General features: G+C 33.8%; 2 protein-coding genes across 7 annotated transcripts; both read right to left on the bottom strand.

The window, feature by feature from the left end:
* Window positions 1–808: 808 nt before the first annotated feature.
* On the bottom strand, window positions 809–23,178 carry LOC135848256 (uncharacterized). Of its 4 annotated transcripts, none has more exons than XM_065368117.1 (2): window positions 22,833–23,148; window positions 809–3,079 (listed from the first exon to the last, which is right to left on the bottom strand). In XM_065368117.1, exon 2 carries the CDS (start codon window positions 3,071–3,073, stop codon window positions 1,154–1,156), a length of 1,920 nt encoding a protein of 639 aa, XP_065224189.1. In that variant the 5' UTR covers window positions 3,074–3,079; window positions 22,833–23,148; the 3' UTR covers window positions 809–1,153. The 4 variants fall into 4 exon arrangements, with proteins under 4 accessions (XP_065224189.1, XP_065224190.1, XP_065224187.1 ...); XM_065368118.1 differs by lacking the exon at window positions 22,833–23,148 and adding an exon at window positions 5,162–5,409; XM_065368115.1 differs by lacking the exon at window positions 22,833–23,148 and adding an exon at window positions 5,173–5,408.
* LOC135848257 (uncharacterized) lies at window positions 7,732–17,278 on the bottom strand. 3 transcript variants are annotated; one of them, XM_065368122.1, is made up of 3 exons: window positions 16,955–17,278; window positions 12,455–12,537; window positions 7,732–10,040 (listed from the first exon to the last, which is right to left on the bottom strand). In XM_065368122.1, the coding sequence occupies exon 3, from the start codon at window positions 10,032–10,034 to the stop codon at window positions 8,151–8,153; it is 1,884 nt and encodes a 627-aa protein (XP_065224194.1). In that variant the 5' UTR covers window positions 10,035–10,040; window positions 12,455–12,537; window positions 16,955–17,278; the 3' UTR covers window positions 7,732–8,150. The 3 variants fall into 3 exon arrangements, with proteins under 3 accessions (XP_065224194.1, XP_065224192.1, XP_065224193.1); XM_065368120.1 differs by lacking the exon at window positions 12,455–12,537; XM_065368121.1 differs by lacking the exon at window positions 12,455–12,537 and having other exon boundaries at window positions 17,046–17,278.
* Window positions 23,179–24,328: the final 1,150 nt, after the last annotated feature.

Here is a 24,328-nt window from a genome sequence, read left to right as displayed (position 1 = left end):
GGGTGAAAGGGAAAGAAATGGTAGATGTTGCCATCAGACTGTGAACAATATCGGTTAAGGTATAGCTAAAATGGGTATAGGTAACTGGTTTCGAAGTTGTATTTTGGTTTGGATAGTTCATGAAGGGGGGGGGGATGCTAAGAAATTTTGACCAAATCTAGTACCTACAGAACGTCGTATTGAGTTGAATAAAATCACTCAGAAAAATTGAAGTTCCGGAGGTTCCTTTTGAGTGAGGGGAGGGGGAGGTATTGGTTCTCAATGTGAAAGCATTTTTGAAAAAATCGTGTTTTTTTCCTCTAGCTCTTATCCATTTCTTTTTTGGAAAACTGGCCAAGTTCCAAAAGGTAGTATCTCAGATTCAGCGTCAACCTAGACCATTGCAATTAAAATTCAAACCATTTTTAAGATTCTATTGAGCGGTGGATAGTTTTCAAATCGCTTATCTTGAGAGAAAATTCGTGTTTTGAAATTATTTTCTTCTCAAACTTTCCACATATTAGTTAGGTGTGCCAGAAAGACAAAACTATGTCCCTACTAGTTTCTGAATCTGAAACTTGAAAAATTTTCTGAAATACGGTGCCAATTAAAACCAAAAAAATATAATTTTTTACCTATTTTTTTCGATTATTTTAAAAATTGGCAATAATTACTGAAAAAATTGCAGACGATAGAGTGAAAAAAATTGCTAAAACTTTTGCGACTTCCAACGCGAACTGAATTTGACCAAAATCCTTCCACATTTTCTTTTTGCAATCAACCCGAGTCATCTATATTATTACGATCAAAATGAATTCAAACGACCCTCCTCATTCCTCACTAAATGATTTATTGATATAATTGACATAAACGTAACTACGATAAAAATTAAAAACAATTTTTACAGCAACTTTCACAAATATAAGACAACAGCTCCGATAAGCTCGACAAAATACTGAATTAAAAACCATGAGGTTGAACAAATTGCGAACTTTTACCCTTCGTATTCAAGCGGCTATCATCCGATTACAAACAATTAAACCAAGTTTAGTATATAAATCAAATTTAACGAATAAAAGCTCAACTAAACCAAAACAATACATCGAAACACAAAAACTTCTAAGTAAACTGATGAAGAAAAATGTTACAAAATAATCCCTCGCACTGACAACATTCACCAGTCTTCCTCTTCCTCTTCCTCTTCCTCTTCCTCAACTATTAATGCATGGTTACGCTTAAATTCTTCTACTTCGGCTTCACTTCCCAAACACCACGATAAAAAATAATCCAAACTTCTCTTCTTCAATAAGTCTCGGCTGGATCCATCTCCAGTTAAACTCTCTTTAAAAGAATCAATAATACGAGTTTTTATTTGCACTAGAGTAGGTTCTGTCAGTTTAAATTCTTCAACGAATCTCTTGATTTCAATTAAATCACCAATATCAGTCGAGCGTACACGCAAAGATACAAATTTTTCAAACGCAGGGGATATCATGAGCATATATTTGAACTCGGCGGATAGATCAGCATCATTGTACGTTTTGTTGATGAAGCTATTTAAAACATAAGCATATGGCTCAATGTCCCTCTCTCTACAACTAAATTTATAATCTTCGCCGAGCAAGGCCAACTGAAGTATTTCTTTTTTGAAGTTTCTCGCTTGTTGTACCTCAGGATAACAGAATTTCAGCAAGTCCTTCAATTTGCCAAAATTTACATCCTTTACTAATGAAATGCACAACTGACGTAGGTGCTCGCTGTTGGCCATTACATTTGTCTTGAATCGAGTTATATCAACTTCGTTTCCAAAGCACAGTTTTATAAATTGTTGCAAGTATTTGCATCGAGCGACTGCAATGAGCTGATGCCAGCAGTTATTCCAGAATGAGCTTCTTTCATCAAAAGTGGCTGATGGAAGAAAGTTTAATAGGAGCTTGACAAACATCGGCGTGGATTCTGAAATACCATTTTTATTGAGACCGGAAACGAGCTTATTAAACAATTCAGTGCTGGATAGAATTTTTCTCGCTGCCGTTTGCTTTAAATAATGCGGAGCACTGTTCCATATTTTTCGACAAAAAAATAGCTTATGAGTATTATCGCCGCCTAACTTGGACGTTAAAAATATCAACATGTATTCGGAAAGTTCCACAAACTGGCTCTCGTTCATGAAATTTCTAATATACATCCAAGTTGGTACAATATCGATCCCATCAGCGAGTTGATAATCTAACAATTCAGTCATAAGAAAACAGCCATACTTATTGACAAATTTAGAAAGCTGTTGATCGTCCAGTTTTGGCAAAATGAATCTGGCAACACATTCGTCATCGTTATCGAGCAAATCTGAAGTTTTCTCCAAACGATTATCTGGTCGTAGGCGATTCCAAAAATACTCCATCGATGATCTATTTTCACTAGTTACGCAATTCACGAAAATTGATTCACAAATTGCGACATGGTCATCTTCGCGAACGTCTGTTTTATCCGACTGATTTGTGAGAATTCCAATCCAGTAATTCCAGTATTGCAGTTCATCAGTAAAATTAACAACTCTCGAGGTTATTACTTCACATACAGATGGCCAAATACGTCTGATGTCGTCTTCAAAACAATATATACAGGCGATTTTGAATTTTACAGTATCATCGAGTCGATCACAACGCATCATACGTTCGGCTGTCCGAACATAATCCACATCCCCTTTGAAATCTGTCACGAAATCATCAAAGTCGTTCAAAATACAGTTTTCACGTTTAGAGGAATTATAAGACCTGAATGTTTCATAATGACGATTAAACCATTCTTTTAATGAACGTTGGAACTTTTCGATATATTCTTGGACCAGATCATTAATCACACGTGGAATATCGGGGAGTATAGTTTTCAACTTGATATTACAATATTCCCGATTTTCAAAAAAGTCCGACAAATTATTTCTCATACGATGAGTATTCATTTCATAGCGCCATACTTCGAAACTAGTGACAATAGCTGACAGTTGTTTCAATGGTACTGGAGTCGGATGAAGAATATCGTATACTCGTGGTCTAACTTCTGCCATTTCCAGTTCCATATTCATCTCCACTTCCATTCTAATCTGGAAACGGAATGATCGTAATTAGTCACGGTTATCATCACTATAAGAATAATAAAACATGGCAAGGTTTGAGATGCATTTAGAATTATTATATGCTGATCACCAAACAACATGCATTGTGCCTTTCTTCGGTTTAAGTACATGATGAGAATTAAATACCTATTTTTCAAAATAATAGGTACCTTAACCATCTCCATGACAATTTACATTTATGAACTTTTGCCACAAGTATGCAAAATTCCGTCAATTCAACAATAAATTTTCGTAAAAACACAAAAAATTGTGTTTTTTTTTAAAACGGCGTATTTGTATCTGTACTAATTACAATGGTAAAGTTGAAAAATTTCAAAAAAAAAAAAAAAAGAAAAAAAGAAAATAGATGTTAAAATTTTAACAAAAACGGGAACTTTTTGAAAATTTTGGAAAAAATTAAAATGTTTTACAATTTTGACAAAACAAAGAACTTGTTGACAATTTTTTCAAAAAAATGAACCCTTTTTTCAGCAATACTAATTACAATGCTAAAGTTGAAAAATTTCGAAAAAAAAAAGAAAAAAAGAAAATAGATGTTAAAATTTTAACAAAAACGGGAACTTTTTGAAAATTTTGGAAAAAATTAAAATGTTTTACAATTTTGACAAAACAAAGAACTTTTTGACAATTTTTTCAAAAAAATGAACCCTTTTTTCAGCAATTCTGGCAAAAAATATTTTTTTCTACACAAGTAAAAAACTGTACTTTTGGACAACTTTGGCAAACGTATACCTACAACAGCCAACAAGATCACTTTGGCAATTATGACAGAAACAGTAGGTAGGACTTTCAGATGATTTGGGCAAAAAAGAGACTCGTTTTTCATGGGACTTCTTTCAGTAATTTTGACGATTAGCAGGGCTTTTTTCACTTGAACAAGAAGGAGGGCTCTTGAAAATTTCAACTTGAAACTTTCTGACCATTTTGAAAAAAAAACTGAGCTTTTTGGAAATTTTAGCAAGCAGCAAATAATGATATTAATATTATATTTGTCAATTTTGGCCAAACTTAAAGGATTTTTCACGATTTAATTAACAAAAAATGGAACTTTCTGACAATTTAGATGGGTATAGGTACAAATATGGGCGAAAAAATAGGACTTTTTTTTTATTAAAAACAAAACATGGACTTTTTGACAGTTTTGGCAAAAAAAAAACACAAAAGTAGGACTGCTGACAATTTTAATCAAAAATAAAACTTTTCGACAATTAATTTTAGCAAAAAACATACTTTTTGGTAATTTTGATAGAACACTGGATTTTTTTTGAAAAAAAGCAAAAAAGCATTTTTATTAAAAAAACGACCCTTATTCGGAAATTTTGAAAAAAAACGTGTGTTTTTTCGACGATTTCAGAACCTAACTTCTTCGACAATCGAAGGCAAAAATCAGCATATTTTTGTTGGATTTTTTGGCAGAAATTCAAAACAAAATTGGGGAAACCAAGGTAAGAAATAGTTGATTTTATAAAATTTCCTGGTATTGGACTGAAAATTTTGGAGTTGCTCGACTTTACCTTAATTTTTCGAGAGGAGTAAAACTAAAATTCCTTGACATTTCCCATTTTTCTGGATTGTTCAGAGAAAGATGTTTCAAGCAATTGATTACCCACTAATTTTAACTAGAAGTATCTCAGTTCTACTAACTTTATTATTTTTGACAAATTTTTACCATAAAGTTATACCTAGTTCTTCATTCTGATATTTTTGTTTCCACGACATTTCAAGTAATTCTTGCGAAATTATATTCAATAACAGATCAAATTAAGTAAATTTTTACTGGTATAAGCACCTAATATTCTCTAATGCACGTGATTTTTAAAAATTTTGCTAAAATGATCGTTTCTTGGTTACCTATTTGTAATAGTTGTAAAATCATTCTAACAAGTTTTACGTTTCTATACGCAATTTTTGATAAATTGGTCGAAATTTCACGATTTTCTGGTAATTGCAGCAATTTTTTTAATGCTTCGATGCAAAATGCCAAAACGTGGTTTAGAAAAACACTAAATAGGTAGGCAATATCTACAATAGTACAATGTAGGTACATACTACGTGCTCACCAATTATTCGACAGCCAGGAGTACTAAAAATCGTTCACGATATTTCACTTGCGTAGAAATGACAAAAAATGGTTCAAATATCACTTTCTCATACTTATGCAAAAAGAAAGAACACGTGATAAACCAGACCACGTTAAGATGCATCTAACAAAAACACCAAACTGACCAAACTGGTTACGAATTATAAATACCTGGACGTAGAAATACGCGCGTAGAACTGATACATTGTGAAAAAACGGTTTAGTGGGTGAGGGTGAAAGGGAAAGAATTTGTAGATGTTACCATTTAGACTGTGAAGTGTGAACAATAGCAATATCGCAGTTGTATTTTGGCAGATAATGCAATCGTGTACCTACATATTAGGATAGTTCACGAGGGAAAAAAATGCTAGGAAATGTTGACCAAATTCAAAACAGACTTTCATATTGAGTTGAAAATCATTTAGAAAAATTGCAGTTCCGAAGTTTCCCTTAGGGAGGGGGGGAGAGAGAATATTGGTCTTCAAAGAGGGAACATTTTCGAAAAAAATCGTGTTATTTGTTTTTGAAAAACTGGTCAAGTTCTAAAAGGCAGTACCTATCTCAGATTCTGCGTCAACCTATATATAGGCCATTGCCATCAAAATTCAAGCCCATTTCTAACATTTTACTGAGCGGTGGATAATTTTCAAATCGCTCATCTTGGAGAAAATTCGAGGTTTGAAATTCTCTTCTTCTCAAACTTTCCACATTGATGTCAAAAATATGTAGGTACAATGTAGTTTCTGAATCTCATCCTGAACCTGAGGAAATATTCTGGAATGCAATGGTGCCAATTTAAAAAAAAAAAAAAAAATTACTGAGTTTTCACCTTATTTTTCGATTTTTTTTTGTTTGAAATTGGCAATAATTACTGAAAAAATTGCAGCTGATGGAGTAAAAAAAAACTGCTAAAAATTTTGCGACTTCCAAGATCTGGTTCCAAAAGGTACATAGTATGTATCCTATCTCAAAATTCGTGTTTTGAAATTATTTTCTTCTCGAACTTTCAACATTAGTTAGGTGGGTAATTCTCAGAAAAAAGGTCAATTTTGATGTGCATAATTTTGAAAAATAAAAATCATTTTTTTGGAAAATTCCAAGTGGGAATCATTTGTATAGGTGACCCAGATCCCTGTTCTAGTGTTGGCCTCAATTCAATCCCCCCCCCACTGAGGACCCCTGGCACCCTAAAACAGCGATAATTAGGATTCGACCCTCATCGATGTGTAATATGTCGATTGATATGTTTTCGAGGTCGTAGAATTCGAATCTGGAGTTATTTTTTATGTAGAGGTGGAGGGTGAGGCGTGGGGAGGGGGAAAATGTCAAATTTTGCTTATATTATCGTGTAATATGTCGATTCATGTTTTTCAGGCCGCAAAGTTCGAATCTGGACTTATTTTTTTGGTAGGGCTGGAGGTGAGGTGTGGGGAGGGAGAAAATGTCAAATTTTGCTTGTATTATCGTGTAATATGTCGACTAGCGCGATAAAACCTACAGCTGTCTGAAATTTGACCAAGTCGAAGGACAAATGGGCGCTGAACAAGCCGAAGGACAATCTCAACGTTTTTTCGTTTCTAGCCTTACCTAAACTGGACATTATTCGAGTTTGAACACGTAATAAATGCGTACTTATCATGTAGAATAACTTCCCTTTCTTAATTATCGTTTTTGACGGGTTCATCAGGGTAAATAAAAAGGCAAGCCGAAGGACACCGATTTTGCGAAATATCATATTTTCAGAGACAAGTAAGATCAGAACGAGCCATTGCGTAGGTTTTGAAAATAACATTGCGGGGTAACATTTTTATGAGGACAGTGAACCAGTGCAGCCACTCGCCAGAAAAAAATGTTGGATTGGGAAGCTACCAAAAATAATTGAAAATTGCTCTAAAATTTGCGCAAAAAGTGTGTGACAGTTTTCAAATGTGAAATGTCAGCTTCCTATGGACTTATTGCAATTGCCATTTGCACAATAATGGACCTTCGTGTTCTAAGATAATGAGAATGTGTCAATTTTTCCAAAAAAAAAAATGAAGTTCATGACACTTTATAACATTCATTTTCAAAAACATGGTGTGTGACAGCCAAGTCGAAGGACATTTGGGGTATAAAACCGAATGTACACCAATGAAAGGAGGGGCTAAAAATTTCAATACCATATGTGAAATGTGTGGGGGATGATCCTTGAATGGACCAAAAAAAAAAAAAAATTCATGCTAAAACCTTTGAGAAATTTGCCATGTACACGATTTTTACCTTTTTCTGAGAATTACCCACCTACTGTTTTTGATTTGTTTGAAATAGGCAATAATTATTGGAAAACTGCAGGGGATAGAATGAAAAAAACAGCTAAAAATGTTGCGACTTCCAACTCAAAATGAGGGTCACTAGTGTCACTATACTGACTTTGACTAAAATCCTCCGATATTAGGTAGGTATATTTTTGCAATACAATTCACCATCATTATACTATTACGATCAAATCCCTCAAAGAATTTTTATATTATGTACCAACAACCAAGATAGATTAAAATGATCTTCACTAGATATACATGAACATTTTATTGATATAGGTACCTAATTGCGACATAAAAAAACGATTTTCCCAGCAATTTTCACAAACATGAGAAAACTGCTCCAATAAAATAATATAATAAAATAAAAATAAAAAAACGTCGAGAAAATAAACTTGATAAAAACCTGTTAGAATTAAAAATCACGTACCTAGTTGTATGTACCTAGACCTACGAACTTCGAACTTTTCTCATTCATAATCAAGCGGTTATCAGGTTGAATATCCGACCACAAAAAATGAACGAACTATCTTAACTTATGTAATCAAATTTGACGAATAAAAGCTCGACTAAACAGAAAAAATATATCGAAATACAAAACATTCCAAATCCAAACTGAAGAAGAAAAGTTTTACAAAATAATCCCTCGAACTGACAAGATTCACCAGTCATTCCTATAAATTCTTAATGCATAGTCATGCCTAAATTTCTTCACTTCGGCATCACTTCCCAAACACCACAATAAAAAACGATTTAAACTTCTTCTATTCAATAAGTCACGTCCTGATCGATCTCCAGTTAAACTCTCTTTAAAATAATCAATAGTACGAGTTTTTATTTGCACTAGTGTTTGTTCAGTTGGTTTAAATACGTCGACAAAAGCTCCGATTTCAGTTAAACAATAAATATTATTCGAGTTAACACGAAAAGATATGAATTCTTCAAACGCAGGGGACATCAGCAGCTGCTTTTTGAAATCGACGGATAGATCAGCGACACCGTAAGTTTCGTTAATGAAGTGATTTAAATTATAAGAATAATTTCGGACAATGTCTCTACAAAATTGACAATCTTCACCGAGAAAAGCTAACCGAAGTAATTCTTGTTTGAAGTTTTTCGCTTGTTGGGCTTCAGGATAACAGAACTTCAGCAAGTCATTCAATTTTTCAAAATTTACAAAACTCGCACCCTTTACTAATGCAATACAAAACCGGCGTAGGTGCTCGCTGTTGGGCATTACGTTCGTCTTGAACTGAGTAATCGCATCTTCGTTTCCAAAGCACAGTTTTATAAATTGTTGCAAGTATTCGCATCGAGCGACTGCAATTAGATGATGCCAGCAGTTATTCCAGAATGAGCTTCTTTCATCGATAGACGCAGATAGAAGAATGTTTAACAGGAACTTAACAAAATTCTCATTATTGAGCTGGGAAAAGAGCTCAGGCCTATTAAACAATTCAGTGTTGGATAGAATTTTTCTTACTGTCGATTGTCTTAAATCATACGGAGCAGTATTCCATATTTCTTGACAAAAAAATAGCAGCCTATAGTGGCTATTATCCGACAATAACCATTTCCACATACATTGGGAAAGTTCCAAAAACTGGCTTTCATTCATAAAATCTCTGATGTGCATCCAAGTTGGTATAACAACGATCCCCTCATCGACTTGATGTTCTAACAATTCTGCAGTCATAAGTGAACAGCCATACGTATTGACAAATTCAGAAAGCTGTTGATCGTCCAGTTTTGGCAAAATGAATCTGGCAAGACACGAGTCGTCGTAATCGAGCATATCCGAAGCCTTCTTTCTTTGACTATTTGGTCGCACGCGATTCCAAAAATACTCCATCGATGATCTGTTTTTACTAGTTGCGCACCGCGGAAACATTTCTTCACAAGTCGTGACATGATCTTCTTTGAAAACGTATGTTTTATCCAACTGATTTGTGAGAATGCCAATCCAGTATTGCAGTTGATCACAATCGTAAGAATTAACATCTATTGAGGTTATTGCTTCACGTACAGGTGGCCAAAGTCGTCTGATGTCGTCTTCTAAGCAATACATACAGGCAATTTTGAATTTCACAGTATCGTCGAGTCGATCACATTGCATTACACGTTCGGCTGTCCGATCGTAATCAATATCACCTTTGAAATCAGTCACGAAATCATCGAACTCGTTCAAAATACAGTTCTGCGAGCAATTATAGGACTTGAATACTGTTTCATAATGACGGTTGAACCAATCTTGTAATGAACGTTGGAACTTTCTGATATATTCTCGGATTAGATCTAAAATCACGCATGGCAAATCGGGAAGTATAGTTTTCAACTTGATATTATACTCGTAATATTCCCGAGTTTTACAAAAGTCCGACAAATTATTTCTCATACGATGAGTATTCATTTCATAGCGCCATACTTCGAAGCTAGTGACAATAGCTGACAGCTGTGCCAATGGTACTGGTGTCGGATGGACAATATCGTACACTCTTGGTCTAACTTCTGCCATTTCCAGTTCTAAATTCATTTCAACTTCCATTCTAACCTGCAATCGTAATGATCGTAATTAGTCACTGTTGTGATCGCAATAAAAATAATAATTCAACAATAAATTTTCGTAAAATAACAAAAAATCGGATATAGGTAATAAATTCACCCAGAAATACGAATATTAGCTCGCTGTTTTTTTATGAATTGGCCCCTCAAACACTTCCCATCAACCCCCAGAATTTCCTGAAAATTGAAAAAATCGTGAAACGTGTCGTCTGATTCAGCACTGGCGATGCCTTCATTAGATTCTACAACGAATGTTTTTGAAAACATAGTTCTTTTTTCGCTCTATCCTCCACTCAGCCTTTTACTTTTCGGAAAACTGACCACGTTTCAAAAGATAGCATTTAAAATTCTGCCAATCGGGGCCATGGCTATCACAATCCAAGTCAACTTTTAGAGTTCTACTTGGCAGTTGAAAAATTTCAAATGCTCGTAGCTTCTTTGGAGGCAATGTAAAATCTTTTGAAAATTTTTTTTTCTCGAATAAATCGCATATGAGTGAAACATACTGAGAAGATTGGAGGGAAGGGGTGAAATGTTTTCACATGTTGGCTTACACATAGGTAGATACCTAAAATATCTCAAAAATATTTTTGCAATAAATGCCAATAACTTGTAGGTAAGTAATTTTTTTTTATCGAAAATGAAAAAAAATGCAAGTCTAATTTTTTTGATATGTTATTCTACATAAACGGGACTAAAACTGAGAATTTTTTTAGAATTGTAACTCGTCGATACCTTTCGTAGTTATACTTAGATAATTAGTTTTTAAATTATTTTTTTTTTTTTTTTTAGGTTTTTGAAAGTAGCAACACTAATTTTGACATCATTCGTCGATTATCCTCTCAAAGTACGCGATACGTATCACTTCTGAAACTTTCATTTTTTTGTTTCCACGACATATTTCAAGTCATTTTTGCGAAATTTTATTCAACAGATGATATAATCAATTTTTACTAAAATTTCAACAACTTAAGTATTTAACAAAAACGGAAATTTTTTGAAAATTTAAAAAAAATTGAAATGTTTTACAATTTTGACAAATTGACAATTTTTACCAAAAAATGAACTTTTTTTTATCAATTCAGGCAAGAAATATTATTTCCTACACAATAAAAAAAAACGAAATTTTTTGGCAGAAGTATTCCTAACAGGATCGCTTTGACAATTATGGCAGAAACAGTAGATACTTTTTGACAATTTCGACAAAAAATGGGACTCTTTCAGCAATTTGGGCGAAAAAACAAATTTTTTCACATTAAAAGAAAACACGACTTTTAATAGCAATTTCATAGACAAAAGTGAGAAAAAAGGACTTTCAACTTTGAGATGATTTGGGCAAAAAAGAGAATTTTTTTCAAGCAATTTTAGGGAAAACATGGCTTTTTTCACAAACCAGTCAAGTTTTAATTTATTGCCACAGTAGGTACACTCAGGTACGTTTACAAACTTATTACCTACCTATTTGAAATAAGGGTCTGTTTTCCTTAAAATTGCTTGAAAAAAGTCTCTTTTTTGCCCAAATCATTTGATTTCACAAACAGAAAATGGCACTATGCATTTCATAATTATTGGTAAAAAAAAAAGAAGGACTGTTTTGGCGATTTTGACATTGAATAATAAGTAGGTACTTATATAATACGTATGTAGAACTTTCTGGGCAATTTTGACCCAAATGTGAGAATTCCGGCGATTTCAGCGCAGAACATACACGTACCTATTTTTAATTTTCTGATAATTCGGGAACAAAATGGGATTTCTTTCAGTAATTTTGACGAATAGCAGGGCTTTTTTCACAAGAACAAAAAACACTGACCAATTTTTTTAAAAAAACTGAGTTTCTTAGTAATTTTAGCAAGTAACATAATAATTTTGACGTAACTTGAAGGATTTTTCACAATTTAATTAACAAAAAAAGGGACTTTCTCACAATTTGGATGGGCACAAATTTGAGTTTTTTTTTTTTTTACAATATTGGCTAAAAACAGGTGAAAACAAAACATGGACTTCTTTGATAGTTTTGGCAAAAAAACAAAAATAGGATTGCTGACCATTTTCACCAAAAATAGAACTTCCATGACAATTTTCGCTATAATAACATCGACCTTTTTGGACAATTTTAGCAAACAACATACTTCTTGGCGATTTTGGCCGAACACTCGAATTTTTTTGAAAAAAGCAAAAAAGCATTTTTGTCAAAAAATAAAATTTTCTTCGTTATTTTTAATAGTTCTGAAGTCATTCTAACAAGTTCGACGTTTCTAAACGCAATTTTTGCTAAATCGGTCGAAATTTCACGATTTTTCGGGAATTTGTTGGAATTTTTTTAATGCTTCGATGCAAAATGCCAAAACGTGGTTAAGAAAAATTTTAAAAAACATCTACAAGTACAATGTACGTACTCACCAATTATTCGGCAGCCAGGATTAGGTACTTAAAATCGTTCTCGATATTTCACTTGAAAATGTTGTTAATAATAGTACCTCTACCTGCGTAGAAATGATAAAAAGTAGTTCGAGTATCACTTTCTCATATGCAAAAAGAACAAACACGTGATAAACCACAAAACCAGACCACGTTAAAATGCATTGCATCTAAGAGTAGGTAATGATGAGTATTAAAAACTTTCAAAGTAATAGGTATACCTACCTAATTAGCTATTGAACAACTTTTATATGTACGTCTACGTACTTGAAAAAAAAATCGTATCGTTCTATTTCATGGTTGATACTGAAATCAAAAATCAAAAATTCACAATTTTTTTTGGTCTTTGAAAATCAAATACAATGGAAACCGAACTTCTTTGGAGAAAATTTAAAATTTTGACAATTTCGACAAAAACTAAAACTTTTTGATAATTTTGGAAAAAATTGAACTTTTTTTGAAATTTTTGACAGTTTTTACAAAAAATTGAATCTTTTTTTAGATATTTTGGCAACAAATATTTTTTTCTACAAAAACAACTTCGGCAAAAGTATAACAATATCACTTTTGCAATTATAGCAGAAACAGTGGGTACTTTATAAAAATTTTGACAAAAAAATGAGACTCTTTCAGCAATTTGGGCGAAAAACAATTTTTTTTCGAATTTCACATTAGAAAACACGACTTTTTTTTGGCAATTTTAGGCAGAAAAGAGGACTTTGATATGATTTGGGCAAAAAACTCAAAAAAGACACTAATTTTATCAAGCAATTTTGACAAAAACGTGGCTTTTTTCACAAACAGAAAGTGGCACAACGTATTTGATGAATTATTGATAAAAAAAGAAGAATCGTTTTGGCGATTTTGACAGAAACTAAGAACTACTGAAAATGATTTAGACATAAAATAGAACTTTCTGGGCAATTCTGACCCGAATCTGAGACTTCCGGCAATTTCAACGCAAAACATAACACACGTATTTAAGGGAGCGATGAGGAGGGGGGGGGATTCTGCCAAAACTTAAAATATTTTGCCATTTAATAAATTTCCAAAGAAATGAAACTTTCTGACAATTCGGGCAAATAGATTTTGACGAAAAGCAGTGATTTTTTCACAAGAACAAAAAGCAGGATTTTTGAAAATTTCAACATGAAATTTTTTCTGACGATTTTGACAAAAAAAAAAAAAAACTGACAAGGGAACTACCTGAACCGGCAGAAACGAAAATGAACGAATCAAAGCTAGATTGAAAGGGGACTACCTCAGGACCCCAAATCCAAAATTTCAAGTGCTGAAGTTGATTTCTCGATTTTTGGTGAATTTTTGAAAATTGAAAAATCCAAAAAATTATCAATTAAACCAAAAATAGAAAATAGTGATGAAAATTGAAATTTTCTCGGGAAGTAGTTCAGATGACGTCCCTAACTCATTTACAACTATCGAAATTCGCAAAACCTCAATTCGAGTCATTCTGGAGCCTCCAGCGATTTTTTATCATTTCTCCAGAAACTTGAAATAGCTCTGGAAGGGCTAAAAATCAACTTCAGCACAAATCACTTTATTTGGGGCCTATGTGGGTTGCCTTTAACCAATTTTTGGGGTTGTCGCGAAAATCGGCGTCTGCCAGTTCAGATGTGTATTTTTGCCCATTGGAAAAAATGCCAAAATTTGAAAATGTTAAATATTCCATCTTTTGCGATGCTACCTATCCGAAATCGAGCTTCGACCTATTTTTGACGTTCCGAATAGGTAAAACCCCCATTTCGACCATTCTGGAGCCTCCAGCGATTTTTTATCATTTCTCCAGAGACTTGGAAATAGCTCTGGAAGGCTAAAAATCAACTTCAGCACAAATAACTTTATTTGAGGCCTATGTGGATTGCCTTTAACCAATTTTTGGGGTTGTCGCGAAAATCGACATCTGCCAGTTCAGATGTGTATTTTGTCCATTGACTTGCGCAATGAATAAACAGCAAAATTTGAAAATGTTTAATTGTTCAATATTCCATCTATTGTGATGCTACCTATCCTGATTCAAGCTCCAACATGTGGTTTTTTCCAAAGAAAGTACATGTGTGCCTGCTTGGTACTGCACAAGTGCAAGTCAATGGGCAAAATACACATCTGAACCGGCAGACCCCGATTTTCACGACAACTCCAAAAAACGGTTGAAGGCAACCCACATAGGCCCCAAATAAAGTGATTTATGCTGAAGTTGATTTTTAGCCCTTCCAGAGCTATTTCAAGTTTCTGGAGGAATGATAAAAAATCGCTGGAGGCTCCAGAATGGTCGAAATGGGGGTTTTACCTATTCGGAACGTCAAAAATAGGTCGAAGCTCGATTTCGGATAGGTAGCATCGCAAAAGATGGAATATTTAACATTTTCAAATTTTGGCATTTTTTCCAATGGGCAAAAATACACATCTGAACTGGCAGACGCCGATTTTCGCGACAACCCCAAAAATTGGTTAAAGGCAACCCACATAGGCCCCAAATAAAGTGATTTGTGCTGAAGTTGATTTTTAGCCCTTCCAGAGCTATTTCAAGTTTCTGGAGAAATGATAAAAAATCGCTGGAGGCTCCAGAATGACTCGAATTGAGGTTTTGCGAATTTCGATAGTTGTAAATGAGTTAGGGACGTCATCTGAACTACTTCCCGAGAAAATTTCAATTTTCATCACTATTTTCTATTTTTGGTTTAATTGATGATTTTTTGGATTTTTCAATTTTCAAAAATTCACCAAAAATCGAGAAATCAACTTCAGCACTTCAAATTTTGGATTAGGGGTCCTGAGGTAGTCCCCTTTCAATCTAGCTTTGATTCGTTCATTTTCGTTTCTGTCGGTTCAGGTAGTTCCCTTGTGAGACTCGGAAATTTCAGTAAATAACCTAAATAATAAAATAAATGTCAATTTTAGCCTAACTTGAATGATTTTTCACAATTTAACAAACAAAAAATGAAACCTTCTGACAATTTGGATGGGTAGTAATGTGAGCGGTTTTTTTGGAAATTTTGGTGAAAATAGAACTTTTTTATTCAAGACAAAACATGGACTATTAGACAATTTTGAAAAAAAAAAAAACACAAATTAGGACTCCAGACAATTTAGACAAAAAACATCAACTTTTTCTTTCGACAAATTTAGCAAAAAACATACTTTTTGGCAATTTCGGCAGAACATTGAAATTTTTTTGGAAAAGGCAAAAAGGCATGTTTGTCAAAAAAAAGGACTTTCATTCGGAAATTTCGAAAAAAGAAACATGTCGTTTTTCGGCAATTTCAGAAAAAAACACACTTTTCGACAATCGAAGGCAAAAATCAACATTTTTTTCGATGTTTTGGCAAAAATTCATGACACAAATGGCGAAACCAAAAGTAAGCAATGGTTGATTTTATGAAGTTTTCTGATATTGGAGTGAAAATTTTGGATCAACTTGACATATGACTTCTCAAGGGTAAAATTCCCTGACTTTCTCCATTTTTCCGGATTGTTCAGATAATAAAACTCAAAATGATGTTTCCAGCAATTGTAGTCGACTAATTTTTTTACTGGTAGGTTCCTAGTATTGGTTCTATAATGCACGCGATTTTCAGAACATTGCTGAAATTACCAGTTCTTCGTTATTTTCAAATTGTTTTGAAGTCATGCCAAAATTTTACAATTTTTGTGCGAATTGTAGCAATTTGTTTAATGCATCAATGCAAAATGTCATTCAAAAAATCGTAAAATTTAACATACGATGTAAGTAATTTTCAGCACTATTTTTGGCAAAAGTGACGCTCAACTGTGGCGAAACAGACAGAAACTCGCGATTATTTGTAGTTTGATTGCGATTTACACATACACAATTAAACGTGGTTTAGAAAAATTTTATATAATATCATCTGCAAGTAGGGTAAAGTCACCAGTAGTTGACATGATCCAGTAGTTGACACCTACGTCACAAAAATCGCCATTTTGGTGTCCCAGTGTAATTATTGAAAACACTGATTGCACTAAAAATTAATTCATACCTCGCTTATTATTGGCCGTGAGTTAGGTGATGATTATCAGTCATACTTTTTGCGTTTTATCAACTTTTATTTTCACCATGAAAATTTTGCAAAGTGTTTTACAATTATTTTTCTATCAAACAATTTTGAACATTTTGAGATGGTTATTATGCCATTTGAAAGCTAATGAGATACACTTTCTTTCTAACTACTTTTGATTGATTCATAATCACATTTTCATGCTCGATAAGCGGGGTGTCAATTACTGGGTTTTTTTGGACACTTTTTGAAATGATCGTAAAAATCTCAAAAATGCACTTACGAATGTGAAACACAAATCAAAATGTAAGGAAAACTGTGTTCTTTTAGATGTACTTATGAAAGTTTTCAAAAAAATATCAACTTGAGCTGTAGATTGTTTTTTATCAAAAAGTATCAAAAATCTGTTCAACTACTGGTGACTTTACCCTACAATTTACGTACTCACCATCACCAATTATTCGACAGCCAAGAATACTGAAACCGTTCACGATATTTCACTTGATAATGATGTAAATAATAATTGATCGTGTACGTACCTCTACCTACCTACGTAGAAATGACAAAAAATAGTTCAGATAGATATCACTTTCACACACGAAAAATGAACGAACACTTGATAAACCAGACGATGTTAAAATGCATCTAACAAAAAGACCACACTGGTGATGAAAACTTGAAAAGACATAGAAATACGCAGGTAGAACTGGTACCTACGAGGAAAAACTGTTTGGAGGGTGAAAGGGAAAGAATTGGTAGATGTAAGACTGTGAACGATAAAATGGGTAACTGTTTCGCAGTTGTATTTTGGCAGATATAATGAAATCGTTTATTTAAATAGTTCACGAGGGGGGAAAAAATGCTAGGAAATTTTGACCAAATCCAGTAAAGACTTCTAAAGGTATTGAGTTGAAAATCACTTTGAAATTGGCAATAATTAAGTATTAAAAAATTACAGGGGATGGAGTGAAAAAAACTGGTAAAAATTTTGCGACTTTCAACTCGACATGAATGTCTTTACTGCATGAATTTGACCAAAATCCTTCAATATTTTAAAGTTGTATTAGTACCTACATAAATTCAAACGATCTTCACTAAGTGATTTATTGATATAAGACATAAAAACGTAACTGCGATAAAAATTAATAACGATTTTCACAGCAATTTTCACAAATAGGTATAAAATAACCGCTCAGATGCTAACATTAAATTAAAAAATAAAAAATCATCGTGCAAATGAACTCGAAAAAAAAAATTAAAAATCACAAGGTTTTACAAACTGCGAACTTTGCCCCTTCGTAGTTATACTTATTTAAGCAGCAATCAGGTTAATTAATATCCGATTATATAAAATAAATAAAATAAGTAAATCAAATTTAGGTAACGAATAAGTAAGTACACATAACAGCTCAACTAAACCAAAGAATAAGGTACATCGAAACACAGTAAACATAAACTAATGAAGAAAAATTTTACGAAATAATTTGCACTGACAAGATTCACCAGTCTTTCTCAACAACTATTAATACCTACTTAGCATGGTTACGCTTAAATTCGTCTACTTCGGCATCACTTTCTAAACACCACAATAAAAAATAATTCAAACTCTTCTTCTTCAATAAGTCTCGGCTGGATCCACCTCCAGTTAAACTCTCTTTAAAAGAATCAATAACACGAGTTTTTATTTGCACTAGAGTTTGCTCAGTCAGTTTGAATTGTTCAACGAATTTCTTGATTTCAATTAAATCATAAATTTTAGTCGAGCGAACACGCAAAGATACGAAATTTTCAAACGCTGGCGACATCATGAGCTTATTTTTGAACTCGACGGATAGCTCAGCTCCATTATAAGTTTTGTTGATGAAGCGATTTAAATTATAAACATTTCGGACCATGGCATTACTAAATTGACAATCTTCACCGAGCAAAGCTAACTGAAGTAATTCTTGTTTGAAGTTTCTCGCTTGTTGTACCTCAGGATAGCAGAATTTCACCAAGTCATTCAATTTTTCAAATTTTTGAAAATTTGCACCCTTTACCAATGCAATACAAAACCGACGTAGGTGCTCGCTGTTGGCCATTACATTTGTCTTGAATCGAGTTATATCAACTTCGTTTCCAAAGCACAGTTTTATAAATTGTTGCAAGTATTTGCATCGAGCGAGTGCAATGAGCTGATGCCAGTAGTTATTCCAGAATGAGCTTCTTTCATCAAAAGTGGCTGATGGAAGAAAGTTTAACAGCAGCTTGACAAACATCGGCGTGGATTCTGAAATACCATTTTTATTGAGACGGGAGACGAGCGTATTAAACAATTCAGTGTTGGATAGAATTTTTCTGACTATCGATTTCTTTAAATTATGCGGAGCACTGTTCCATATTTCTCGACAAAGAAATAGTTTATTGTTGGCAATCTTGTTTTCATCATTGGACGCTAACCATTCCAACATGTATTCGGAAAGTTCCAAAAACGGGCTTTCGTTCATATAATTCCTAATGTACATCCAAGTTGGTACAATATCGATCCCCTCAGCGAGTTGATAATCTAACAATTCAGTCATAAGGGAACAGCCATACGTATTGACAAATTCAGAAAGCTGTAGATCGTCCAGTTTTGGCAAAATGAATCTGGCAAGGCATTTTCCATCGCGCATAACCGAAGCTTTCTCTAGTCGATTATCTGGTCGTACGTGATTCCAAAAATACTCCATCGATGATCTATTTTCACTAGTTACGCAGTGCTCAAAAATTGATTCACAAATCTCGAAATGGTCATCTTCGCAAACGTCTTTTTTATCCAATTGATTTGTGAGCCTGTTAATCCAGTAGCCCAGTTCGCCTCTATATTTAACACCTCTCGAGGTTATGGCTTCAAATACAGATGGCCAAATTCGTCTGATGTCGTCTTCAAAATAATATATACAGGCGATTTTGAATTTCACCGTATCATCGAGTCGATCACAACGCATCATACGTTCGGCTGTCCGAACATAATCCACATCTCCTTTGAAATCTGTCACGAAATCATCGAAGTCGTTCAAAATACAGTTCTCGGAGGAATCATAGGACGTGAATACTGATTTAGAATGACTATCGAACCAATTTTTTATTGAACGTTGAAACTTTCTGATATATCCTTGGATCAGATCATTAATCACACGTGGTATATCGGGGAGTATAGTTTCCAACTTGATATTACAATATTCCCGATTTTCAAGAAAGTCCGACAAATTATTTCTCATACGATGAGTATTCATTTCATAGCGCCATACTTCGAAGCTAGTGACAATAGCTGACAGTTGTGCCAATGGTACTGGAGTCGGATGAAGAATATCGTACACTCGTGGTCTAACTTCTGCAATTTCCAGTTCGCGATTCATCTCAACTTCCATGTTCTAAGCTGGAATCGAAATGATCGTAATTAGTCACGGTTATCATCACCATAAAAATAATAAAATATGGCAAGTTTGAAGATGCATTCAGAATCACTTGCTGGCCACCAAACAACATGCCTTGCGAACTTCTTCGGTACATGATAGGGTTCAAAATAATATACCTACCTAATTTTCAACGTAAACTGTAAACTATGATTATCTCCATGATATTTATGAACTTTTACCCTAAATGCAAAATTCCTTCAATTCAACGATAAATTTTCGTAAAAACATAGAAAATCACTATAGGTACTTCTTTTTGAACGTCATATTTTTATCTGTACTTACAATGCTCAAGTTAAAAAAATTCCTCCCCCGCCCCAAAAAAAAATAGATCGGTATTAAATAATTTTTTAGGGCATAATTTGATAAAAAAAATTATAATAAATTCACCTGTACACCAACGGGGAAGAGAAGCAGAGGGAGACCAAGGAGGAAACTCACTGATACCTCAGGCTCATCCTCAACAGGTTCCACACCGTAGCAGACAGGCCAACAGGCCTACCGCTTACAAAGAAACGACGACGACGAGAATACGAATACCTACTAGTCGGGGAGCCCACTTAAGTATAAATTGCACCCCCCCCCCCCGGTCGATCCTCCGGGACAACTTTTTTCTTAAAGGGGGAGTCCTAAGGAACATTTCTAGCCCTTGTACTCAAAAAAAAAGTGGCCCTACGTACAAAATGGCGGCCATTTTGATTGACAGGTCGGCCGAAATCGCAGATTTTGCGTTCCAAAATGGGACTTGCACAAAATTTTTCAAACTGTACAAAGGTAGATCGAAAGATCAAGCAAAAATTTATCACCTGTCAAAATTTAAAGTGCTAAAGTGCGTTTTTCGATTTTTGGTGAATTTTTGAAAATCCAATTTAGGTCAAAAATGAGGGAAAAAATCAAAATTTTACCAAATTGACCAAGAAAGCTGAAATTTGGGGTACACCCTATTTTCGACATGCCAAATCGATTGGAACCTATTTCAAACCGTTTTGAGCAGTTCTGGAGCCTCCAGCAAATTTTCGAAACTCGAAATTCCCACAAAATTTCACCAAAATGGAGTTGGAAAGCTGAAATTTATTCTGCAAACTAATTTCAGTACGCTAAGAAGTCAACTGCTGGGGGATTTCAAATCGTTTTGAAGCTTCCGACGACTTTTTGAAAATTACTGGAGCCTCCATCAGATTTTTGAAACTTTAAATTGTCACAAAATTTCATCAAATGGAGATGGAAAGCTGAAATTTACTCTACACTCCAATTTTAACACCCTATGAAGACGACTTCAGGTGGGTTCAAATCATTGTGGAGCCTCCAGCGACTTTTTGAAAATTACTGGAGCCTCCAGTAGATTTTTGAAACTTAAAATTCCCGCAACATTTTACCAAATGGAGTTGACATGCTGAAAATTTACTTTGCAATCTAATTTCAATACGATATGAAGTCGACTACATGGTGGTTTCAAATGGTTTTAAATGGTTTTGAAGCTTCCAGCTGCTTCTTGGGAATTTCAATTTTCCAAAAAACACCATACGACCTCTCAAAAAGTGGCTGCAGGCTCCAAAATCACTTGTAATCCACCAGCAGACGACTTCGTAGCGTATTAAAATTACTTAGTTTGTAAAATAAATTTTGACTTTTCATCTCCGTTTGATGAAATTTTCAGGAAATTTAAAGTTTGAAAAATCTACTGGAGGCTCCAGTAATTTTCAAAAAATCGCTGGATGCCCCAAAACAACTTGAAATCCCCCTGTAGTTGACTTCGTAGCGTATTGAAATCAGTTTGCAGAATAAATTTCAGCTTTCCAACTCCATTTTGGTGAAATTTTGTGGGAATTTCGAGTTTCGAAAATTTGCTGGAGGCTCCAGAACTGCTCAAAACGGTTTGAAATAGGTTCCAATCGATTTGGCATGTCGAAAATAGGATGTAGGCTACCCCAAATTTCAGCTTTCTTGGTCAATTTGGTAAAATTTTGATTTTTTCCCTCATTTTTGGCCTAAATTTGATTTTCAAAAATTCACCAAAAATCGAAAAACGCACTTTAGCACTTGAAATTTTGACAGGTGATAAATTTTTGCATGATCTTTCGATCTACCTTTCTACAGTTTGAAAAATTTTGTGCAAGTCCCATTTTGGAACGCAAAATCTGCGATTTCGGCTGACCTGTCAATCAAAATGGCCGCCATTTTGTACGTAGGGCCACTTTTTTTTTAGTACAAGGGCTAGAAATGTTCCTTACGACTCCCCCTTTAAGAAAAAAGTTGTCCCGGAGGATCGACGGGGGGGGGGGTGCAATTTATCCTTAAGCGGGCTCCCCGACTATACCTATAACTAAGTATTAGCTCGTAATTTTTTATGAATTGGCTCCTTAAAAACACTCCCATCAATCGCACTAGAATTTCCTAAAAATTGAAATATCGCGAAATATGTGGATTGATTTAGCGTTTGCGAAGCCTTCATTGGATCCTACAATGAATGTTTTTGAAAAAATAGTAATTTTTTCGCTCTGTATCCTCCACCCAACCTTTTAGTTTTCGGGAAACTGGTCACGTTTCAAATGATATAGCATTTGAAATTCTACGTCAGCCAGGGTCATTGCTATCGCAATTCCAGTCTACTTTAAGGAGTGCTAAGCTAGTCAAAATTTCACGATTTTTTGACAATTTGCAGCATTTTTTCTAATATACTTCAATGTAAAACACCTACCATTCAATAGAATCGTAAAATTTAACATGTTATTATGATGTAATTTTCAGCATTATTTTTGCCAAGTGACACTCAACTGAGGCGAAACAGACAGAAACTCGCGATTAATTGAAGTTTGATCGAGGCTACCCAATAAATAGGTACCTACCTAATATTTGAAAGTAAGTAGGCCTATTGTACTCAGTACTCACCAATTATTCAACAGCTAGGAATAGTTCAAATCGGTCACGGTATTTCAGTTAAATGTTGCTAACATTAATAATCGTCTCGTAATGTACGTAGAAATGGCAAAAAATAGTTCAAACAATACTTTCACATACAAAAGTCACATTTACTCGTATGCAGAAAGAACGAACACGTGATAAACAAGACCACGACAGACACTACGTTAAAGCGCAATGTGCATCAACAAAAATACCACACTAGTTACATTTACGATGAAAAGATGTAGAAAGGCGCACGCAGAACAATTGCACGAATTACTCACATTTCACTAACACCCTTATCTAGAACATTATCTTCAGTCTTCACCAAGAGAATAATAATATCCTCTGAAAGGGAATCAAAGATATATTGTGAAAAAACTGTTTAGAGGGTGAGGGGGGAAGGGAAAGAAGTGGTATGATGTAGGACTGTGAACAATATCAATTCCGATAAGTTAAGGTACCTATAAATTTCAATTATTCTAGGTGCCTAGTCATTTTGTTTAGTTTATTGGTAATCATTTTAAATCAATGAGTCGCTTCGTTTGCGAGTTGGTCACTTAATTTTTTGGTTGATTTGAAAATTAATTTGTCAAAGAAATTGTTTCAAAATCATTTCAAAAAAAAAAAAAAAAAAAAAAAAAACTGATACTAATTAACACCAAAAAATGGACTCAGAATAATCTCAAATATTCATTCATCATTCGCAATTAATATCACCTCCCTCCTAAAAAAAATAATCGAATTCTGCGGTACCTCAAAAAAAGTACAAAAAGATTCCTTGAATTACCTAACTCATCACAAAAGGAAATTTGTGAAATTGAAAAAAAATTCTAAATCACCACACAAAAACTCCTCAAGTAAGTACAAAATTGAAACTGAAATTCTATGAATAAATCTCCTCCTACAACTTCATCCAAGTTTACTCTTCACTCCTTAAAAATATATCCCAAATCAACACACACACAAAAAAAGAAGCATTCAAAGAACGAAAAAACAATCACTCATCAGTCATTACAAAATAATAGGTTTGAAATAAAAAATATTCTTTTCAATATCGTCACAGAAAATTTATTTCGTAATTTGAAAATCAAATTTCTTAATCAACGTGTCTATTCTTAAAAAAAAAAAAAAATCGAAAAAAACTTTCAAGTACCTACCTACTAACCTACTTTTCAATTTGAAAATTTTGTTTTGAAAACTTTCAAAAAATGTGATTCTATATTTTTTTAAAATCAACAATTTTTCACAAATTCAAAAATTATTTTATGCAATTAAAAAGCCAAAAAAACGCTGAAAATTGAAAAAAAAAACAACTCAAAAAATCAACTCAAATCATCCAAAAATTTTCTCCAATTATCTAAAAAACATTTAATTTTTTTTCTTCAATTATTTCACAAAAATTTTCAACTATCCCCCCACAAAAATTTGTACTTCAAATCTTACCTATTCCAACAGACTGACTCAAAAATTATGTAAATTAT

This window comes from Planococcus citri, chromosome 5 (genome assembly GCF_950023065.1).
Source record: "Planococcus citri chromosome 5, ihPlaCitr1.1, whole genome shotgun sequence".
NCBI lineage: Eukaryota > Metazoa > Arthropoda > Insecta > Hemiptera > Pseudococcidae > Planococcus > Planococcus citri.
The sequence above is the reverse complement of the archived record's forward strand: the minus strand, read 5'-3'. Positions and strand labels throughout refer to the sequence as shown.

What these genes read in the sequence shown, in the direction of transcription:
- LOC135848256 (XM_065368117.1), bottom strand. Translation starts at nt 3,073, where the DNA reads ATGGAAGTGGAGATGAATATGGAACTGGAAATGGCAGAAGTTAGACCA.